Here is a 23341-nt window from a genome sequence, read left to right as displayed (position 1 = left end):
CTTAGAGGAGAAACCACCCGCGGAGGGTGAGAGGGGCGTTTTTTGTTTTTTTTTTCTGCGGATTGTTGGCTGTTTATTCGGGAATGTTCAATCTCATGGAAAAACGCAAAGTGTTTGTGTTTAAAGTTATTGACACTGTTTGACAACATGGCATGAAACGGAGCTTAAAGCAAGATTGAAGGACACAAGGTCAATAACTGGCGGAGGCAGAGTGAGACATCTGTTAAAAGTGACTTATGGTCGATGAGTTTAATCACTTTTGGAGTGGATGATGAAGAGATGCTGTACCCAGAGTAGATGTTTAAGGTAAATAAAGAAAACGTCTGTCATGTGTACCTTTAATTTTAAGTTTGAAGAGATTCACTAATCTACCAAACAACCAACAGACTCAAGCACAATGAAAAGCTACTGTTGGAAAAGGCAGAGTACACCCTAAACAAGGTCACCAGGCTGTTGCAGGGCTACACAGACAAACACAACCTCTCACATGCACACCTAGAGGCAATTTAGAGACACAAATGAACCTCTGAAGCACGCTTTTGGACTGTGGGAAGAAGCTGGAGTGCCAGGAGAAAACCCAAGTTTGCACATATCCAAACTCCACACAGAAAGGAACCACCAGAGACTTTCTCGCTGTGAGGCAAGAGCGCTGACAACTGCGCCACAATGAAGTCCATCAGTAGGTTAACTCTTTTCAGGAATACACAGAAAATTTTTAAGATAAATCAAACAAATTTTAACATAGAAATCAGAATCCACTTTAAATTGAGATGCTTCGCTTGTGGCAGTAAAACCCAACATTTGCTGATTGTGTTTTCCTTTCATGTACACTATGCCCTTTGCAATCTGCAAACTGAAGAAGAGTATAGTCTTCTTCTTTTTCATTTCTTTCACAAAAAATGGAGAGACATAAGCTATACAGGGAATTATTGCAAAATGTTGTTGCTTTTAAAAGATTTGTAGGTTGGAGAATAGTGGTCTGGATTAAGTTACATAGTATGTTTTACCTAAATTTTTGTGTAACCAAGCTGTGTTTCAGCAGGTTTTTTGGAACAAATGAAAAAAACATTTACATAAATTAAAATTAAAAACTGCTCTTTTTTTGGCATGTGACTTTTCATAACGCTAATACATCAAATGTGTTACTGTGATGATTATTCTAAAGGAATCTAAAAGGACTAAAGAATTATGTGTACAGTTAAACATCTGTTGTCATATCTAATCTTAGTTTTTATGAATGACTCAGTCACACTCGTATGGGTGTTTGCGTGCAGATGGAGGCATACTGCAGAGGGAAGTGATGGAGATGAAGGGTGGGGGAGGGAATGCAGGAGTGACTGTTAAAGAGTAGAGAAGCCGCCAGGCTGAGGGAGGGGAAAAAATGAGGAAGAGAAAACACATGAAGGCAGGGAACATAACACAAGGAAACCCTGTGAGAGACCTCAATAGATGCTCTCTCTGCCTGACTCATCCCATTGCTTCCTTTTATTCTTGAAGTGGTGCAGTCTGCCTGCAAACATTACTCCATGTACGTGCGCGCGCACACACACACACAAGCCGTGACACGCTGAGAAGGGTGGCTCCGCCTCCTCTGCAGTGTAGCGACAGCCAGGAAGGGCAGCAATGGAGGAGCCAGCAATGCAGCAAGAAAAAATAGAGGCATCTCAGGAACATGCGGATGACGGAGGGAAGGCAGACTGGAAAAATGAGTGCTCTCTTTCCACTTTCCTCAAGCATTCCTGCCTCCTGTGTTGGTCATCTCCAAGGGATGCTGCAGACGTCATGGAAACAGATGAGAGAATCCTCACCAAGAAAGCAGAGATTAGAGTAAGAAGACCGCAGCACCTAGCACTGGTGTGTTGTGTGCATGTGTATGTTTCAAAGAGTGTTGTATATATTTTTTGTCTATGCTCATATGTTTTGTGGTATCATCTTTTAGAGGCTTTCTTTCTTTATTTACTGTTGTCATGTGACCAGGTCGTGCATCATACATGTCAATATTTATGTTCTTAAAATGTATTCAGTTCCATTGCAGCGTGTCCAGCAATAGCATCTGTGATGACAATGTACAACCTGCTGTGAGCTCTGGGACCTTGTTAGCATATATTGAATTGATAAAGGCTTTAAATATGAATGAGCATACGTGTTATAAGCTGTTCATGTATCTAGTAGGTTCTTTTTTTTATCGTTGACTACCTTTAAGCCCAACGAAAAAATGTTTGTAATGGGTCAGTTTTTGTAAAAATTGGTCCTGCCCACCAAAAGGGATAGTCATGGTATTAAAGTGACCTCAGATGTCAGGAATGGAATCATAGGAAAGACTGTGAAGAGCTTTGATCTCAGGAGTCCAAATAATAAGTGTCCTTGATCTTTGATGTTGAGCCTCATTTGTCTGATTCTACAAACTGTTCTTTGAATCATCCTGTGACATTCTATGACAGATATAGATCAGTTTTCGTCTTCGCATGGAATACCGAAGTCCTCCACAGATGAAGATTAGATGGCGATCACTGTGTGAACATCATGTCTAAAGAAAATTTAGACATGATGTCAAAATTTTAGGGGTTTTATAGGGTAAAATCTTTTCAAACACTGATTCCAGACTAATTTAAATTTGATTATTCCTCCACCTCCTCCAACCAATGCTGGCATGAATGGAAAGTCTCTGGTGTTTCATCTGCTTTGATGTAAAGTCCCTTGAGGTGTGCCACATGTGACACTGTAGATCTTGGGTGTCAGCCAATATGAAAACATCCATGTTCATGCTTGCCCTGATGTATTTTAGCATATGTGTGAACATCACTCGCAGAAAAGCACTTTCCAATTTCCAAATTCACAACAGTCGTCTCAATGGGCTTCGTATCGGTATTTGAAAAAGTGGAACATGAACTCAAAAGGATCATGAATACATAGAGTTCAATGGGAAAATACTAAATTGAACTAACAAACTGACTAAGCTGTACTGGCATACCTGCCCTTAGACCCCCTTTCCACTAAGTGTGTAGGAGACTTTCTCATAGAGAGGGATTCAGCTGAAGACTTCAAAAATTCAGGAAAAAAAAATAATGTTTTTGCAGTACACAAAGTATAAAACTATTTTTTTTTCTCATAAATGGAAAAAAACGATGCAGGAGACAATTTCAAGCAGGGAACAGTGGACAGGACCCCAGGCTGCGGATGCTGCGGATGACTGACGAGATTGTAGATAAAGAGGAAGAGGAGGAGGAGGGGTTAGCCCAGCAAAATCTAAAAGACAGCCTCACAATGGTGACATTTTTAGTAGACAAGAAAAAGGACTGGCTATAAAAGATCTTAATGGACTAGAGAGATGAGAGTAATTATGAATCAAAGTAGTTGGACAGAGGGACATCAAATTGAGAACTAAAACCCAACAGATGTGCCTTACTGCAAGTACCACACTTTAAAAGGTTTTTCAATGGCAAAGAAAATGCACAAGACTACCCTTCATTTAAAAGACAAACCCAACTCAGAGATGTAGTGCTGCCAAAGGGAACTAGAGCAGAACAACATGCCCATGTTGATCCTATAGGACATCTAGTGATGCAGAATGCATGGGCTGGAGTGCATCACACTGTCTGTTTATGGGATAACTTGACAGTTGATGAAAGCTCATTCATTCAGAAAAACTGCAGTCAGGGGTTCTTTCCAGTGCTGTTTTCATTAATCAATCAATCAATTAATCACTTTATTTGTTCAGCGCCTTTCATCATACACAATTAGGCCACAAGCTTAGAAACAGAGAGATATAAAAACCAGGTTAAAACAATGAGTAGTCTTAGCTCTAATCCACTCACAACACACAACTTAACACAATCATATTCAAAAGATCCTATATAAAATAACAGGCAACATTGATGATAATAACTCATTGAAGAGGTACTGGTAAACCAGGACATGTTAACTCATACATACATATCAACATACATACAAAATGCATTTAAGTTTAAAAATGACAATATGTTAAATGTTGCAAAAACTCTCAAGTCCACAGGTAAGTTAGTCCAGAGGTGAGGTCCAAGATACTGGAAAGAAGCTTCACCATGAGTCTATGTTCTAATAGCAGGTACCAATAAAAGGGCAGTACATGAGGAGTACCTCATGTGAAAGTACACAAAACAAGAATTGAACAGAATCAGAAAGTCACTTCGGTGAGGGAACTCTGAAAGCTCAGGACTAATGCTTTAAGAACATTAAGCCACTCCCACTGGTCATTTAAATTGATTAACAACAACAAAAAAAAAAAAACAATTGAAACAAAACAATTACAAATAAACAAAACTCTTTATATTGAGTATTCATGATAAATGTGTATGCAATTTAGTGGGCCAATGTAAAGTACTTAACTTTGACTGTAAAATCATGATGAATACATCAGCGTGTCTGCAACAAATGTTGAGTTGTGGAGAAAAGATCAAATGACAAACCCAATCCAGCCCAGAGGATTCCAGTCGGGCTAAATTGTCATCATATGTGTTATATAATAGCCTATATAAGTGATCATTAGAAAACATCAAAGGATTCTAGGTCAAATTTCATATTGATCACACAAAGCATGAATGTGGAAAGGATACGGTAAACGGCAGTAATTGGCGTATACTTGTATAGCGCTTTCCTACCGTCCTAAAAGGCCTAAGGTGTTTTACAGTGCCTTACACAGTCTCATTCACCCACATTCACACACTTTCACACACTAATGGTGGCTTCGCTGCCTAACACTGGCAGCAATGTGGGGTTCACCGTCTGGCCCAAGTACACTTTGACACATGGGTGGACAAGGCAGGAACTGAACCTGCAATCTTTTGCTCAGGGGTCAACCATTCTACCTCTGCACCACAGCCACCCTAAATGTCTTAGGAAGATTAGGAAGAAACTCCAGCAGAACCAGATTCAATGAGGTCACTCATCCGTGACCAGTTGGGCTCCAACGGTGCAGGAAAAAGACAAACACCGTATGAAAAATAGGTCAATTACCAACTGCAGGAGTGCTAGAAAGAGAAGCAGACAAACACTAAACTACTGTTTGAAGAAAAAAAATTACTTAGTTCTTCTTAACTTGTTACTCTATAATTTATTTAATTTGGTGTTGTAGAACTCTTTAAGTTCTTATTTTTCAAATTTTTGTTTATGAACATTTCTATATCATTTTCCTTCAAAATTCATCAAAAGATCATATCTTCATTTTCTTAGACCATGTTGTAAATCACAATCCCACAATCCAGCTAATGCAATCGCCAAATTCAATCATCAAGAAAATGATTTTTCCCATTAATATGCATGTTACTGACTCAGTTATTCCTTCTAATCCTGCTGCGGTTTGTGTGTGTTTGTGCTTTTGCATATAGGAGCTGGAGAATGCAGTGACAGTGGAGAGTCTGGAGCTTCAGGAGCAGCAGTCTGACCGGAAGGAACTGGAGGACACCCTGCTGAAGTTGGACAAACACAAAGACAGTCTGATTCAGCAAATAAAAGAAACCAGACAGCTCTGCTATGAAGAAAGTCAACAGGTGAAACATTGTCCCACCGCATTTGAGTTCTGCATTACTAGTGAATAAAATACCCTGCCTTAATTCATTTTAAGCGCCTGTAGGCGATCTCTGTTCTTGATGGTTTCGTCGGAAATTTTGCTCAGTGGAGTTTGCTGTACTGGAGAAAAAGACGAGACTGAATGTAATTCATGTTTAAAAAAAAAGTAAATCACAATTTAATACTTCAGTTGTGCTGTTTAGTTTCTAACCTCTTCTGGTCACTTCAAGCAATTCATTTCAGTCAAAATTCTTTCTCACTTACCTAAAACCTTGAGTACTTTCGTATTTTCAAATCTGTTACCTTTTTAAGATTCCACTTCCATCTTCCTTGCAGTATTGGTAATAATTAGCACCAGGTAACGTTGATTAATTTCGTGCTTTCATAACTCCCAAATGTCCTCAAGGTCCATGTTCCTTAAAGTGAGAGATTCCAGGTTTAACTTTGGTGTTACACTCTCTGTTCTGTCAAAGAGACAGTTATTTCAAAGCCTCCTTTAACCCTTGTGCTATCCTAGGCACTTTAACGTTGGGAGTTGGGTCATCTAGACCCACTGGACAGTGCTCTGAACCATTTTTCTTCAATGATTTCTGATCTTCACTGGTGTCCATGGATTACATGAAATCTTTCCACCTTTATCCACCTTTGTCATGGTAGAAAGAACACGTCAAAGTAAGGGTGGGGTCATCTAAGAGAACACAAGGGTTAAGATGCTAGACGAGATGTGGAAACATAACCTTTTCTGAAAGTCATGCTGATCTTCCACTCTCATCTGTACCTAAAAGCCGTTTGTCTCCCCTCAGAGAATTTTATCACCAGTCTCTCCGTTTATAAAAGCAACAATTACACTCTCGCAGATGTTTGATAGTGGTCAATTTCATTAACCTGGTTATGATACCCCCCCCTGCAAATGTTGCAGTTGGCTGGTATAGGAAAACCCAGAAGTAGGACGGACTCAGACAAAAGAATATTTAACAACATTATAACAAAAATACCAAATGACACTGAAAGTAATTCATGTAACATAAAAGGTTAGATCAGAATAGACTGGCTGCTTGGTGCCTTCAGATTTCTCTCATCATCCATTCGTCCCACCTATCTTATTCCGCCATCTTCGACCAAGCTATGATGAAAACACACCCAGTTTTGATTCAGTATCTCTCTCTTGACCAAGAACATGAAAGTTGTTGTTCCATTTTGGAGTACATTTCAATTCAATTCAATTCAATTTTATTTGTATAGCCCAAAATCACAACAACAGTTGTCTCGATGGGCTTCGAAGTAAAACATGAAATCAAAAGGATCACGAATACAAAGAGTTCAATAGAAAAATACTAAAATGAACTAACAAACTGACTAAGCTATACTGGCATCCCTGCCCTTAGACCCCCCTTCGCGGTAAGGAAAAACTCCCAAAAAAACCGGATTCCGGAAAAAACTAAGAAACCTCAGGGGTGCCCACATGAAGGAGGGATCCTCCCCCAGGACGGACAGGCGATTTACCAGAACTCTTAGAGAAGAATTAACTTATCTAAATCTACAACTACATATATAAAAGTCCAGCAGACGAGCTTCATCCAGCCGTGGTTGTGGGGACAGTCAAAGGCGCGAGTCGAGCCGGAGACAGGAACCACAGCCAGGTGTAGGAGCAGGAGCAGAGACGAGGTACTCGGTCAGGTACAGAGCAGAGACGAGCCAGAGATGAGCCAGAGGCAGGATCCACAGCCAGGTGTAGGAGCAGGAGCAAAGGCGAGGTAAACGGTCAGGAACTGGAGCACGGATGAGCCAACTGGAGTCTGGAAGCACTCCCACTCCCCAGGAGGGGAGAGGAAAAGAGGGACAATACATGAATCGCACTGCACCAAACAGAGGCATGGAGAACTAAATGATAAATTATGATCAAGAATAGAGGAGAGGAAGGCTAGAAGTAAAAAAGGAAAGAGGACAGAACCCCAGTGTACCATAGTTACCCCAGCTTCAACTTCTAGCAGCCTTTTAAAAGAAATAGTTATTATTAAGTTTAATTTAAACAAACTAACATTAAGTTAAATAATCTCTTAATACTAACTAGTCTGACAATAAGCCTGTCCAAAGAGGAATGTTTTCAGTCTAGCTTTGAATGTAGAAACTGAGTCGGCCTCTCTTACATGAGCTGGGAGTTTATTCCATAAGACAGGGGCTTGGTTTCCATGTTTTCAAGGTCAAGCTCACTTGAGGTGGGAACATGCTGAAGATCTCTTTCAAGTCTGTTGGTGTTGGGAGTGTGGTTAAAAATATCCATAACCTCTTGCTGTCATCCTCTGTGGGGAATTCACTTTTTAAAGTGATGCATGTGCTTATTGCCCTCTGTCGTCCTCTCTTAGGGAGAGAAATGCAACAGATTGTGCAGTTTGTTCTTACGGAGTTTTGTAAATGTGTAGCCTTAGTCCTCGTGCATTTTTCAACAAATCCGTCATTTTGTTTTGGGTTTTTTGTGGTTTGCAAAATAAAGATGGAAACTAAGACCCAACTATTGTGAGTAGTTTTTTATTTTGTATTTATCTGATGAGTAAAGTATTTGTTCTTTCATTCTAGATCCTGTCTTTGCAAGCTGAAGAAGTGCAAAAAGAAAACCAGGTGGAGGAGTACGAAAGAGAACTTGCCAGGGCGAGGTGGAGACTGAAAAGGCTGAGGGAAGAAGTGAAAAAGGCAAAGAAGAAGGTGGAGGAGGCTGGAGAAAGAAACACACCTTTGCAGGACTCAATTCGACAGTCGTATGAGGAAATACTGCAGGTAAAAAAGATCCCCTTCAGTACTTTGTTTCATGCTGTTACACATGTAGGATAGGACTTACTGGACTAAATTTAACCAGAAATATTTTTGAGAAACTAGGTGGAGTTCTTATCAGTTGTCCTTTTGACCACAGCTGCCATAATTGATGTTGGTAAGACTGATAAAATATGTGCTGCTTTATTCTTCACAGATTTTTGGAAGTACTGTCAGACAAAATGGTTACACTAATTGAGTCACTACAAATACAGAAACTTGTATCTTCAAATGGTCAGTCAGATCAAACAGATACTGATTTTTCAAGTGGTACTGTTTTTTTCCAGCTTTTGTCATTCACATTAGTTCAGCCAAATGAGATTGAAGTACATCCCTTTTTCTGATTTGAACTGAAATCTACATCCAATATTTTCATTTGTAAATTCAAAACCAAGATAATATCAGCTGCAGCTCACTTCAGATGGAAATTTTTGTTGGTTGGTTATTTTTCTTTATTGATCAAGTCTAACAAGTCCAAGGTCTGCAATTAATTTTTCCTTAAACCCTTGTACTATCTTAGATGACCCCACCCTCACATTGACGTGTTATTCCTACCATGACAAAGGTGGATAAAGGTGGAAAGATTTCATGTAATCCATGAACACCAGTGAAGATCACAAATCATTGAAGAAAAAAGGTTCAGCGCACTGTCTAGTGGGTCTAAATGACCCAACTCCCAATGGTAAAGTGCCTAGGATGGCACAAGGGTTACTCTCTTCGAAATCGTTTATGCAAGAATTTTGGGGAAAAAGTCCCATCAATGGAGAATAAGAAGCTAATTCCTGTGGTGCATTTCAATTTGTATGAAATGCAGTCAATAATGTCTACAATACCTTAGTAGCGCTGTTAGATGATAAATTTTTTAGTAGGAGTATTTTTTTGGTGTTCATGGTAAATGGCGAATACTGACCGTATGGGACTTTCCTACTTTGCTTGAAAGTGCAAAACACATCCGTCATCCACCTCAGCAGAACATAAGCACTAACTTGAGCACAGGTGCTACCTTACCTTTGCACAAATAGTTTTCGTGACTGAATGAAAGGTTTTTACATGGTTTAGTCTGAATGCATTAGTATGTGTGGGTGAATGTTAGTTGTATTATGTCCTCATTGACATGTCTGTGTGTGAACATTATTGGAGCAAACTGGTATGTTTGAGTAACATTGATGTAACGTTTGAGTGTGTGTAGACAAGCCCCGCCCCTTTTAGACTAACATTTACATCTGACAGCAATGATTATAAATTTCTAGCAACTTGTTGCTACCCACCCCTCTTCTGTAATCATTCTCTTCTTTCCTTAACCCCCCACCCTTTTTTATTTTTCCCACACAGTATAGTAACCCACAGGCAGATGTCAGTTCTTCCTTTGCAAACAGTATGCCAAAATAAATGACTAGTGGTGTCAAAATAACACACACACACAAATAAATAACTAAATAAACCGTGTGTCTTTCTAAACGTCTGCATTTAGTTGCTAATCCTAAACCTTTTTGTTTCTCCCTGTAGGAGGAAAACACTCTGTGTTCCTTGTCAGGAGGCATGGTAACTCCAGAGAGCATGTTGGAGCAGTCAGCTTCCCCTGCAGACACAGCTGATGATGATCCACTTCCCATGAGGCCATGGGGAAGGAGCCAGTCACTGCCTGCATATGCAGACCTTATTATGGTAAAATAAACCCTGCAGAATTTAAAAAGCATTCAAAACGTTCAAAATATGATTCATATTTTCAAACATGTTTTTTTTAAGGCTAAATGAAAACAATGACCTACAGGAATTTGACTAAACATAAACTGCCCAACAAATTTATGAGAGTTGGACTAATAGTCTGAATTTATTTCTTGTTCCCGAATGCTATAATCACCTTTCTGGTACCTGTTTCCTTCAGCCAAGATTACCAATAATAATATGTCACTATTATGTAATAACAAACTATTTTATATTATTGATGAGTGAGTGCTTTTTAGATATCGCATAAAACATGCAGTCATTGATAACCTTATAATGCAGATGTTGTCTGTCCATTCTTTTTTTTCATTATTATTACAGTTTTTTGTGTCATATTTGTTTTGAATCTGAAGGACAATGCTGCTGCTTTTTGTGGAAAAGAAACATTTCAAGAGAAATTCAAATCCAAAACCTAGTTTTCCTTGCAGTAAGATATAAAATGAAATATGGAAAAAAAAACTCTACAAGGATTGAGTTTGTTTTTTTATATTACTTCAAGCCTTACATATTGTGATTATCCATCGTTGTCAATGTTTCAATTTCAACTGAATATCAAACAAACATTTTCTTAATTTTATTATTTTGTTAGCTTTCTGCTGCCTCAGCATAAAAAAGTAAAATAACCTCGACCCATTAGGCCATTACACAGCTGAATGTGCAAATTTTGCTTCTTTTAGTGGCTTAAAGTCCCACTTTGATCATCTATTGATCTATTTTAAAGCTGTTCCGAGTGGCCCTTTAATTATAATTATGCTTTTATTAGCCAAAATAAAAAAACTTGTGTCTTAGGACGTAGTTTCTGCAGAGCAAAATTAGTTCATTTGAAATTTGCCTCCGTGTTGTGGGGAGGACTGTTGGCACAGAGCAACCCCCACGCCCTTTTTCATCCCCTATCTGAGTGTTTGGAGCAGGGAATTTGTGACTCGCCCACAAACTCTGCAGAATGATTTGATAAAAGAAATACTCAGAAATGCAATTTAATGCTTAATTTCCTTTATGTATGTCCTCCATTATGGAAAAAATGCCACAAAACATGTTAAAAACAACAAAAACACAATTTCCATCAGAGTATGTCTTAATAAAAGGAGGAAAGTCACATGTTTACGATGCAGATGCTACTGTCTCCAACAACACATGTTTTTGCCTTTACAGTTGATGAATATCTTTGTATTTGCTGGCTGTTTTTGACAGGCTGCTGATGGATTACCTTTCTGCAACAATCTCGCAAGCACCAGAGAAGAACAGGACAGTGGGACCAGTTCATCAAAGGTATTGTAGTGGACTACAAGTCCTCCTGCTTTGCTTATCTGTTCAGACAAATACTAAAATTAGAAAGGTCACACTTTGATGCTAAATCTGTCAACAGGACAGATCAGACATTGAGGAGGAGACAGATGAAGGGGAGATCCAGATTGAAGGGGACCTAGAACGAAAGGATGAAGACTATGATCTAAACCCAGGAGCGCTAAACCAGCTGGACTTCTTCAAGGACAACCCCTTCACTCACTGCCAGAGCGATCGTAGGTTTTTGACATTACTCACAAGAAAAACAAATTGCAGGAAGCTTTTGTATTTGGTCATGATCTAACCTTTACATACCACGCACCTGTTTCGTTATTGTTAGATTTATACTCCAACAGGTTTTCACATTTAGTGTCAGTCTAGATGAGACAACCAAAATGTTGCAACTCTGCATGTTTTTCAAACAAAGTTATGGTTACAGCGGTTTTTCTTTAATCCCTTCAGTTTTTAAGTTTGTAATTTGTGTTTTACTTTATTTTGTATATTGTTCCTCTCTTTTTATATGCTCTCTATTTTATTGTACTTTATATGAAAAAAAAAATTCTATTTGTTTGTTTTTAAGGGCTTATTTTTTGTACAGTGCCCCTGAAATGAAAATCACATGAAAAAATCAATCGACGCAAAAACATTTCAAAAATCACAACACCTACCTACACTTCATTTTGATATCTGTAAATTACTTTTGCTTTACTTTTTTTTCATGGTTTTTCCATCATGTCCATCAAACGTTATTTAGCATGTGACAATACTGGATATCGTCATCCAATCAGCAATGTACCTATACCTTTTCCAGTTTCTCATTGGGTTATGTTTTTGTTAGCGTTTCAATTGGTTTTCTGGAAAGTATTTATGTTTTCTGAATTGTTGTTTCATTTTTGTTTTTTGCATTTTTGTTTTTGGATTTTTTTATTTATTTAAGTAATGCTATTTGTTTAAAATTTGTTGTGCTTTTTAAATATTCCTGTGATCTTAAAACTGTTTTTGCATAGTGTGATTTGTTTATGAGATTTGTTGCACTTAAGGGCCACTGTACATTTGGGCCTCAAGCCAGTAATAATTCATTCATTCATTCATTGAATTATTCATTCACGTATTTGACTTAAAATATTAAGGATCTTGAAAGAAAAAAAATAGTTGGAGCACCATTAACTAATTGACTCATCATTATATTAAATAGCTGGTCAATACAGAATTATCAAACATGATCCTATTTTCCTCATTGTCGCACTACTTCCATTGAAACATTTCCAAATTGCTGTTTATTTGTTTGTTTGTTTGTTTGTTTTTTGCGTTAGATTATCTCTTCAATGAGGATCTGTTCCCTAAAACCGACTCCTCTGGTAAGTGAATAACATTTTACCATGGATGTGAAGATTAGACAAGATAAGATCCCACAACATTTTAAGCTTTATCTGTTATTGTGAAATCAACAAATGTAAAACTGCTCTTATGGAGCATTTTGTTGCAATCAGGTTTCCACATTTACAGCTTTAAAGACCCACTCCAATGAAAATTGTGTTTTTGGTGTTTTTCATTTTATCACGTTCTTGTGGTTCAAGATGAAGGACATATATAAAGTCAGGTCAGCTTAAATTTGTGTTTCTGAGTTCTATTTATTGAAATTGTTGGGTATCAGGAGCAGACAAAAAATGACGTACAAGACAAGCCTCGAGATCCCTGCTCCGCTTCATTCTGATGCATCTACTTTTTTCCTACATATTCATTTCCTCGTCTAAGCTGATATCTAGTACGAGAGCGCGTGCACAGATGAATGGCGAGAAGTAGAGGCGGGCTTACTCCGTGCCAACATCCCACCCACAACTCACAGGCGAATTTCGAATGACATACTGCTGCTGTGTCCTAGGAAACAACACAGGTTTTTTTTATTTTGATTAAAAACTAGCATAATCATGATCAAAAGGCCACTGGGAAGGCGTTTGCAATAGATCAAAAGATGATCAGAGTGAGTCTAAGTTTATGCCAGAGGTTGGCAACCGGCGGCTGCGGAGCTGCATGCGGCTCTTTCATCCTTGTGCTGCGGCTCTCTGTGGTTTTTTAAAATAACCATCATGATCTAAGATTGTCGTGGTGCCTTTAACACCATCAGGTAGTGCGAGCGGGCAGGAGGAAGAGAGCAGCGTGAACGCGCGGAAGGGGCGTGTCTGAAGCTGTGAACGCCGACCTGAGTCTGTTATGGGATGGAAAGATCTCGTAGGGGACACATGAGCGCCCCCAAAAAAGCAATTTTTTCCCCCCTTGACTAAAACCACCCATTTCCGCTTAAAATCATTAAATTTGCGTTAGGGCCCCCTTACTATCCTGTCACCTTGCTGCTACGATGACCATAAGTTGCACTGTCTGTGTAGAACACGCTGGAGGGGGGGGTTGCATGCGAGGGAAAACAACGAACAGGTAGAGAGGAGGGGGCGGGGCTTAGACTCACCGCTTATGATTCCAGACCCGCAACAAACTAACAGCTGCTTCCTAATAAAAAATAGTTGTCATCCATAGAAATGCCAAATAAACTATCACAATATGTCGGCAAAAACATTTTTTCTAACACACCTTGTGTTGCGGCTCCCTGTGGTTTCATCTCAGTGGGAAACTGATCCAAATGGCTCTTTGAGAGGCACAGGTTGCAGACCCCTGGTTTACAGCAATAAACTAAATTTCTGTTAAATGGTTTGTTCCATAGGTGGATTTGCGTCTGACCCTTTCAAGGGAAGCAACCCGTTTGCTGCAGACATGCTATTTTCCGAGGCAAACGCTTCCTCCACTGATGAGAGGATAGAAGGTGTCTGTGAAGAGGCAGAAACCAGCCTGTCCTGTGCAGAAAACAAAGCTTCAACAGGAACTCAGTGCTTTGAGTCCGAATTTCCAGATGAAGACAGCGACATTGAGATCAGTTACAGCAGAGAGGACCTGGACGCCATTGCGTTGGCGCAAGATTCCCAGGGATTTAAACCCATTCAGAGCTCATCAGAAGAGCTGGCTCCAGAACCAGTGCAGGGCTGGAGGTCCCAGGGCCAGTACTCTGTGGAATCAGACCCTAATGGGTATGAACTGGACCTTTGTCCTGTCTCCCCACCTTCTGACATTGAAGAAATCAGTCTTGGATCTCTAGGAGGTGACACTGCCACTGGAGCAACAGCATTGCAGCAAGGTGGAGTGACTTAAGCTTTGCTTTTACAATTTCTCTCTTTCAGTGTAGTTTATACATGACTGTGTTTAAGAAATTCATTTATTTGTGCTGCTTTTAGGTTGGAGCTCAGACCCTTTTCAGGATGTCCCTGAAAGCAACCCAGATGTTCCATCAGAACCAGATTCGACGGAGGACACAGATCAAAATCCACCCCATAATTTACCCTCAAGTTATGATGCAGAGCATCCTGACACTGTCAAAGATGAACACAACAACACTGCAACAACCCAGAACCTTGCTGCCCTGCCAGAATCAGGTCAAAGTAGCTTTGAGTTGAACTATGAACCAACCAGTCAATCTTCTTACGACCCCTATGGGTTTAAACTCAGTCCAGAGCATTCTAGTTTGACCCTTCTAGACCCAGATGAAGATCAACAGAGTCCAGACTCTGTTGAAAGTGATTTGAATTTCCACCACGAAGCCATGTCTTCTCAGTCACAGTTAAAATTTGATCTCTACAGTTTTGACATCACTGCCTCACTCCCAGTGCATGACTCTGACCCTTATGGTTTCAAACTCAGCCCTGAGGAAGAGAACCAGGAGGTAATAGATCTTTGTGACCATGATAACCTGGAGGTAATTGGACTCAGCAGTCATGAAAATTATGAGAAAACAGAGCATTTTAACAACAGCAACCAAGATGATCTGAAACCTTTTAACTGTGAAAATCAAGAAGTGCTTGAGCATTGCGGAGAATATCTCTTAGACCTGGGAGACTGCAGAAACATTCCAAACCAGGAAGTGCTGGGACCATTAAGACTTGAAAGCAGGGAGCAGCATGCCCATGGAAATCAACAAGTTCTGGATTTTTGTTACGAGAACCAGGAGGTGGTGGAGCCTTGCTCTAATACTGACAACAAGGAACTTCCAGAACCCTGCAACTATGATAACCAAGAGATGCTACTACTTTGTAGCTATGGCAGTGAGGACCTGGTGACCTTCTCCCAGCCTGAAAATCAGGAGGTACCAGATTTAGATAGCCATGAAAACCAAGAAATTCTGGATTTAAGCAGCAAAGAAAACCAGGAAGTATTTGTTTCTGATGTCCATTTCAGCCAGGGATTTCCTGTTCCTAGTTGTGATGAAAATCAAGAACTGATGGATTTACACAGCCATGTCAACCAGGAGGTTCTGGAGTTGTCTAGTAAGGACAATCTACCTGAGGCTAACAACAACCAATACATCGTTAAACTAGAACACAATCTTTGTTCCTCCAGTAACAGCTCAGATAGTGATCTGACATCAGAAGACCTTGAGAGGTTGGAGCTCTTCAGCTCAAGTACCAGTGCTTCAAACACCAGGAACACCGCTACACATGACATGAGCTTCACTGCTATTAGCAATACACCACCCAAACAGGATCCGGACAGGCTCACTTCACAACGCCATCAAACCTTGATGGAAGGTGACTTAGGGTCGGTGTTCAGCGCTGGTGGCTACATCAGCTGTCCTGACGTAGCCGAGGACCTGGAGCCCTTGGAAAGAAGGCAGAGACACCCAGTAGCCGAGTGTGCACAACCAATCAAGCCAGTTAGACCCCCTCGGCCATCGCTCAGGGTAAGATGAAAAATTAAAACCTTTAAAAAAAACAAATTTATGATCTTAAAAAACAGCAACTTTTACATTTTGTATTATGTGAATACAATTTAACACACATCACACTTAAACAAAAAGACAAAAAGTACACGATATGAAGGGGAAGCCAGAAGAGGGGAGCGTGAAGTAAAGACTGTAGGCAGGGACTATAGCTAAGCTAAGCTTATATTGCAGTCAATGGGAAACCATTGTTCCCTTTTAGATCAACACATGCAGGATGAACCTGTCCATGTGGAAATGTAGATACAATTTCTTACTTAATTCTGTCAAAGTGCGTTTACAAGACAGCGAAAAAAATTAACTGGCTGAATCATCTGGCATTTACATTTTTAATGATTGGGAAAAAATAGCATTACTAAATACAGTGCAAATATTCTAATATATTGGATGCTATTAGATCAAATTCTGTTGGATTGTCTTTTAAAAATCAAATAATTAGCATTAACATTTTATTTTTAACCAAACAACGATTAAATAGCAGAAAGGGGACATAGCACTCATAAATAATCAAGTAACTTCATCAATGCGATAATGACAAGTGTTGGCAGTTTTGTCTGAAGGCAAAAGATCACAGAAACACAGTAATTACTTTCTAGTGTTCCAGAATCTTTGTATGCACTGTAAAAAGCCGTTGCTATTTTTAACAGACTCTACATCTCGGAGGCATCTGTTAATCATTAATCACATTGTCATTCAAAGAGCAGTTGCCACATTTTCTGGACTGTGAGGTCAAATTAAAATCCTTATTTTTTTCTTTAATATAATCTTGAGTATCCTATATATGAATTAATTCTGGTTGTGATTACTGATGTTGAAGCAATTTTGAGAGGTACATTGAGCTTTGTCAAAATAGTTTTGTTGGGTGTTATTGGGAAAACGCTAACACAGCATATATATAGCTATATTGTTTTTTGTTTTTTTACGGGTTTCTAATAAGGTTGGGAGTTAGTGTTGTTTCAGTGGTATCAGACTTTTTTTATGTGTTACAAACAGGTTCTCGAGTTACTGTAAGTAAATGTCTGACTGGCGGACGTATCTGTGACTCTTTTGTCTTGCCTTAAGGGCCAATATAATACAAAATCTTCTAAGCTTTTTGGTGTATTAGAATGTTGATTCCTAACAAATAAACATCTCCAAGGCAATATTTTGCTGTATTCACGTATTTCTGAGTATTTCTCTAAAAACCTACTCTCTGAGCACTGGCCCCTCCCAAGCCATGAAAACGAGTGGGTCCTCAAATTGTTACATTACAAAGTGAAGAACAGCCCCTTCCAGGAAGAGTCTGTGCTGCAAGCCCCGCCCCCAGCCCAACACACACACACACTTTCTCCACGTAGCTAGCAGTGATCAGCAAAACGCTTTCCTTTTACATGCACATTATGCACATCTATCTTTGCAAAAGTTCGTATGTTGAGAGAAAACCGGTGCCTCAGAGATTGATAGTCTAACTTCCGAGTATGAAAATTAGCTGCGAAAATAACTAATACTTTATTTTAAAAAACGCTCTTTAATGTGCCAAATTGAATATGTTATCATATTCATATATATATATATATATATATATATATATATATATATATATATATATATATATATATATATATATATATATATATATATATATATATATAGTTTACTCTAAAAAGCTTAAGAATAGAATGTTACAGTCCTTTTAATGAGCCTTATAGTTAGTTATGTATAACATAAGTTTAAAAAGATAGACTAGGCCCTAGGTGGGCGTATCAATAAGAGTATTGATATGTCTATGAAGACTCTCATTCATCCAGGTTGGTTCCATTGTAGTAGGTTTAGGGAATGTCATCTGGACTTGGTTTTAAAGTTAGAAGACGTTTCACCTCTTATTCAGATGGACCCACCTGGGTCGTTAATAGCTGAAAGGGATGACCAGTTTGGGGAGGGAGTCAGTTGACAATACCATCCAGTTTCAGGTCTGACTCCTCCCCTATGAGCGCATATATACCAGCTCTTCGACCAGCTAATTCAGAATTGACAAAGCCTCTTGGATAAGAGGTGAAACGTCTTCTAACTTTAAAACCAAGTCCAGATGACATCCCCTAAACCTACTACAAAACAGTGTTGATAGTATTGATACCAAAAGTGAAGTATCAATACTAGCGGAGTGGGATTGATGCTTTCAATGGAAGCACAGCGTCTATCTGTCTGCAGTGTTGCTAGATTGGGAAAAAAACAGCCCAATTTGAGTAAATACCCTCCCAAATTGTGCGGATGAATGTTGATGAAAGTTCAGTTTAGATTGATGTGATTAGTCAATTAACATTTTTATTTGCCAAATGTCTCTATTAGTTATTATGTGTTTCTGAAATTATTCTATGATACAGCATTTTTTTTGAAAGGTATCAGTATCTGTATTGATATCCGGGATAATAGCCCTGTAATTCTTTGGTATCAGATCGATACCCAGTATCGCCCACCCTTAATATAGACCATTCCTTAACATTGTGCTTTATAATCCGGTGTGCCCTGTAATCCGGAAAATACAGTAGTCTAATTAGTTTGGAATATTTTCATAGAACATTCTTTAAAATTTCTTGCTTTTTCTGCCATTTATTGTTTTAACAGTATTAACAACTAATAATTATGACAAGTGTAGCAACCAACAAAGTGAGCTGATTTTTTGCATAAAGGTGTAACACAGCTAAGTTTTAACATTTGTCATGTTATACATTTTCTGTTGTTATTAATGTAATTGAAAAGCCCACCTTTTTATGTTAAGTTTGAAAAAACTTTTTGTGAAACTTTCTTGACCAAAACTTATGTTTTTGTGTCTTTCTATTTCCTGTGCTTTAGGCCAAAGGAGAGGCTCCGTCGAAGGGCATCGACCTGAAGTGAGTTTTCTCAAGTCAATATCCAAGGATGCGGCTGCAGCTCTGCTGATACAGCAAAGGCAAAACACAAGAAAACAAAGGAATATGATGTAAAGTAGGACACGGACTGATAAACGGACATATGTAAATAGAACAAGGGAAAGCTGATGGAAAAAACTCTTATTTTTATTTATAATGTTAAATCTGTTGATTTTTGTCATATGCAAAACAAGGGAAGCGTCCATGTTGGGACCAGCCAAGTACTGAACTTTTAGGTGATAGTAAATGCAACCTGATTTGTCTCTGGCTTTGTGCCTAGATTCGTATCATGAAAATAAAAAGGTACAAACTAGTGTTTTTGCAGATATTTCACTACACATGTTGTTTTAATCCACAAAGCAATTTTTTAATATTTCTCATTTGAAGATTTTTGGGGATAGGGGTTTGGTCAACATAAAACAAAAACGTTCCTTTTTTGATTAGCTAACAGTGTGTGAAAAATGTCAGTGGACCTGAAACAAATGTATCGTAGATTAGCTCTGTGTGCTGTACTATACTGTTGTGATTCTAAATTAATCCAACGCACTGTTTAAGACTCAACTCCATTCATTTTTTTAGTAGGAGGTCCTTTCCCTAACTACACTCTTTTTCTGTTACATTATAGGAGATTACAGTACTCAGGATTTTAGGGATGAGCCGCAGTGTGGAACATCTCTAGTTTGTCTGTTTCGTTTGTCCATGTCCTCTGTCATGTCAAGTTTCATCTCTATAATTAGCTTAAGAAGTAAAGCCTATGAGTCTGAAAACAAAATTGATTCAAAATGACATTCGTTCTTGCTCAGTCCATAACACAGATTTTGTTCCGCTCATGACTAAAAAGAAGAAAAATGTAAATACATATGTAATTTATGTTAATTTATACATTTATTTTTATTTATATTGCAGTTGATGTTCATGTTAAAACAAGAATATTGGTGAAAGTAGTTAAACAGCTTGAACCTTTGGCAATTAAGGACTCAGATTTGGTAGTGACATATGGATTGCTTCCTTTTTTAATTCACATAAATGCAGACTGTTTGAAAATTCATCTTGGAGAAAAAATTACTAATTGCAGTTTGTGCCCGACTGGGCACCAAGTTTTTTATATCAGAATAGTGAAAGAAAAAGCCTGGAGCAAGATTCGCGATATTTGTGCCACTTCAACATTTCGCACCAACCCTTTTCCAACCCTAGAAGGCAGACATGCGCTAGTATCAGGTAGGGACAGTCCAGTGTGTCCATGCCCATTCAAGAACGCGCTAAAAGCTTCTGACGATAGGTATCAAGTGTGAGACTTTAAACTTTGGTGCATCAATATTTGGATGAACACAGAGCTGTAAGTTGGTGCAGTTGGTTTCCTGGGGCCTCATTTATAAACGTTGCGTACGCACAAAAGAAGGCGTACGCCACTCTCTACGCAATAGTTGAGATTTATAAAAAGCATACTTGACGGGAAAATGTGCGGTCCTTCACGCAAGCTCTGACCCAGGCGTACGCACAAAAACGGGTGAAATGAGAAACGGCGACACCGTCGGCAGATGGAAGAAACACGTGAAAGTGAAAATGACGATCCTGCCTCTCAGAAATAACATGAAGACTTCACAAAGCAAGTCTTACAATTAACAGCCTACACGAACACCCGTTGGACCGATCAGCAGTGAAACAAACAAAAAAAAAATCAAACGAAAATTACAACAGAAATTCAAATGAACAAATATTTGCAAAAAGAAAAGTGAAATATGTTCTGCAATATTGGCATGTTGTGCAATTCATCCTCATAAATAATATATTTAACAGAACGAAATAATGTACAAAACTGACATTTCCGTCAATGTGTCCGTCTGGCGGAGCAGATATAGGTGCAATTAGACAGACAGATGGATAGATAGAGAGAGATGCATTAATTGTCCACTAGGGAAAGTTGTTTTCATAGTAAAACATTTCTTCATAAGCTACAGAATTATGTTATTCATGCATATGCCTTTAGTTTGTTTTATTTTTGATAAAACAATGTATGGCGTATGTCTCGACCATTCAGAAAGCAACAAGAAATTACATTTGCGCTGATCAATTTCCCATTTCCACGTCGATTATTACCGACTTCTGCAGCTTGTCAGATGTAATTAAATGGAGGGAAATAAAATGCCCCATCACAATGCGTAATGACGCACAATGGCTGATCTTGCGCTCTTAGAAGATGTGGCAAATGGAAGAATTCGGAGTGAACGCATCTTTAGACAGCAAGGAAACTTGTTGGCAAACGAGGACGAGTGGCTTATGAGCCGGTTCCGACTTCCTCTGCGGGATTTTGGGGGTGTGTCACCCGGTGCATCTGGCGCGTCGTTGTCCCCCTGCGCCTCAGTCACCACTCCACTTAAAAGGGATTCCCCAATTATTGCCGCCAGTCTCTCATCAGGAGGGGTCAGCTCCGGTGTCCCCCCCCCACACACACACACCCGTGGCAGACACGGGTGTGTGTGTGTGGGGGGGGGGGGTTCAGCGCTAGACGTTTTTTTGCCTTGACTTTGATGTCCGACCTTTTCTTTTTTATTTCGGCCACGGTCCGAGGTTGTGAGGCTGCAGCATTTACAGCGTCTGCCGCCGTCTGCCACTCACGTGCCTTTTTGGCAATAGTAAGGCCACACTGTGCCCTCCAAACAACATTTTTCTCCTCTTTTCCACCTCGCCAACGATAACTTCTACTTCACATTGAGTGAAGTTACGTTTTTTTTGATTTTCTCTCCGTGTTTGGCATGGTTTCGCAATCAACGAATATTCATTTGTGGGCGTTTCACGGACTATTTATGGGCAACTATAGGCGTGTCATGAGGCCGCAAAAGCTGCGCAGCATTTAGAATTGGTTGTGATTTATTAAGAGAAAGATGCGTAGGATGTGCGTGCGCACGGTTTTATAACTCCGAATATTTCTGTGCGTACGCACATCCTATGTTTCATCCGTACGCCACTTCTGACGCAAATCCTACGCAAAGTTTTATAAATGAGGCCCCTGGTCTGTCAGCTGCTTCATACAAAAGTATTTGTCTTTCTCAGACAAACACCTTTAGCTTGGAAGCTGAGGTGACTTTTATGGGCAACATAAGCACTATAGGATTTTCCTGCCACTCCAAACGCCAAAACAAACTACCGGTAGAAGCTTTTTGACATAATGTTGCACAAAGTTCTGAGAATTTGGACAGGATATGGGGGATTGCTGTACTTCTATCTGGATGACAGCCAATAAAATTGAACTAATATGCGGTTCAGCATTTATTTTATGTCCCCTACAGCCATAGGATTGACTTATTTTAATTCAGGTGGAAGTGTCTGTTTGGTTGGTTCTTCAGCACCAGTAACTAGATCTTTTTAGGACTGTCGAGTGTTAATAACATCATTAAAACGACAGTTACAACAAACATAATATATTAGAAAATCTATGTATTTTAATATGCTCATGCTCAAGAGCTATTATTATGCTGCATCTCCACGTTCAACCACTTTTTGGCAAATCACAGCTGAAATCTGTTGTATGCTCTCATAACTTTACAGCATTGCTCTACAGCCCTCTCAGATTGAAGGAGGAGAATTTGGTTGGGAACAGCTGATTGTAGTGGAACATTGGAAATAGTAAATGACAAGTAACTTGATTGCATTATGCTTAACGTTGAGGAGGTTTGAAACAATGCAAGCCCAGAGCAGTAGCATCCCATTTAAAAAAGAAAATCCACACCAATCGGTTGTCAGTGCTTAACTGTCTGGCCACTGTGATCTAGTTATATAATAATCAGTGTAATCAGCCTAACTCAGGCCCATTAGAGGCTGATCCTGCTACAAGGTGACTGTTGTGCAAAGTCGTGGTCATGTGTTTAAAGGCCATAACAGAAACGTGTTTTTTATTTTTTTTATTGGTCTTTTATGGATCGTCAAAGTTCATGCAAAGAAAGTGTAAAGATCTCATCAGATTGTGCATGCAAAGTGGTTGCATCATGTGCGCACCCTACAGCTTGTTGGATGACTGTGAGCATCATTTGGTTTTCAATAGCTGAAGATGCTGACTAACCTATCCTTTTTTTCTGTTTAAGAAAATAAAGTCATGTTTGTGGGACTTTAAGAAACCAATGAGGAGGGAAAATGGACATTAGCAGAGCCTTTTTATCCAAGGGGAAAGTTGCAACAGTATGGGATTAGAAAAAAATTCAGTTTAGAACTATTCTATTTTTACAGTCAGAAAAAATCCCAATTTAAATCTTTGTTCAGATAAACTTAATTTATCAAAATTAGGCTT

The 23341-nt window shown here is 39.1% G+C and overlaps 1 protein-coding gene across 2 annotated transcripts; it reads left to right on the top strand.

Moving 5' to 3' along the window:
• Nucleotides 1-1549: 1549 nt before the first annotated feature.
• Nucleotides 1550-19373, top strand: LOC105356173. Of its 2 annotated transcripts, none has more exons than XM_020710846.2 (10): nucleotides 1550-1854; nucleotides 5364-5525; nucleotides 8119-8316; nucleotides 9856-10014; nucleotides 11266-11343; nucleotides 11441-11594; nucleotides 12672-12716; nucleotides 14072-14539; nucleotides 14637-16135; nucleotides 19004-19373. In XM_020710846.2, the coding sequence occupies exons 1-10, from the start codon at nucleotides 1624-1626 to the stop codon at nucleotides 19043-19045; spliced, it is 3036 nt and encodes a 1011-aa protein (XP_020566505.1). In that variant the 5' UTR covers nucleotides 1550-1623; the 3' UTR covers nucleotides 19046-19373. The 2 variants fall into 2 exon arrangements, with proteins under 2 accessions (XP_020566505.1, XP_011484678.2); XM_011486376.3 differs by having other exon boundaries at nucleotides 1559-1827.
• Nucleotides 19374-23341: the final 3968 nt, after the last annotated feature.

The sequence above is a fragment of the Oryzias latipes genome, chromosome 17, assembly GCF_002234675.1.
Source record: "Oryzias latipes chromosome 17, ASM223467v1".
In the NCBI taxonomy this organism is placed as follows: domain Eukaryota; kingdom Metazoa; phylum Chordata; class Actinopteri; order Beloniformes; family Adrianichthyidae; genus Oryzias; species Oryzias latipes.
This window is presented reverse-complemented; position numbering and strand designations above follow the sequence as displayed.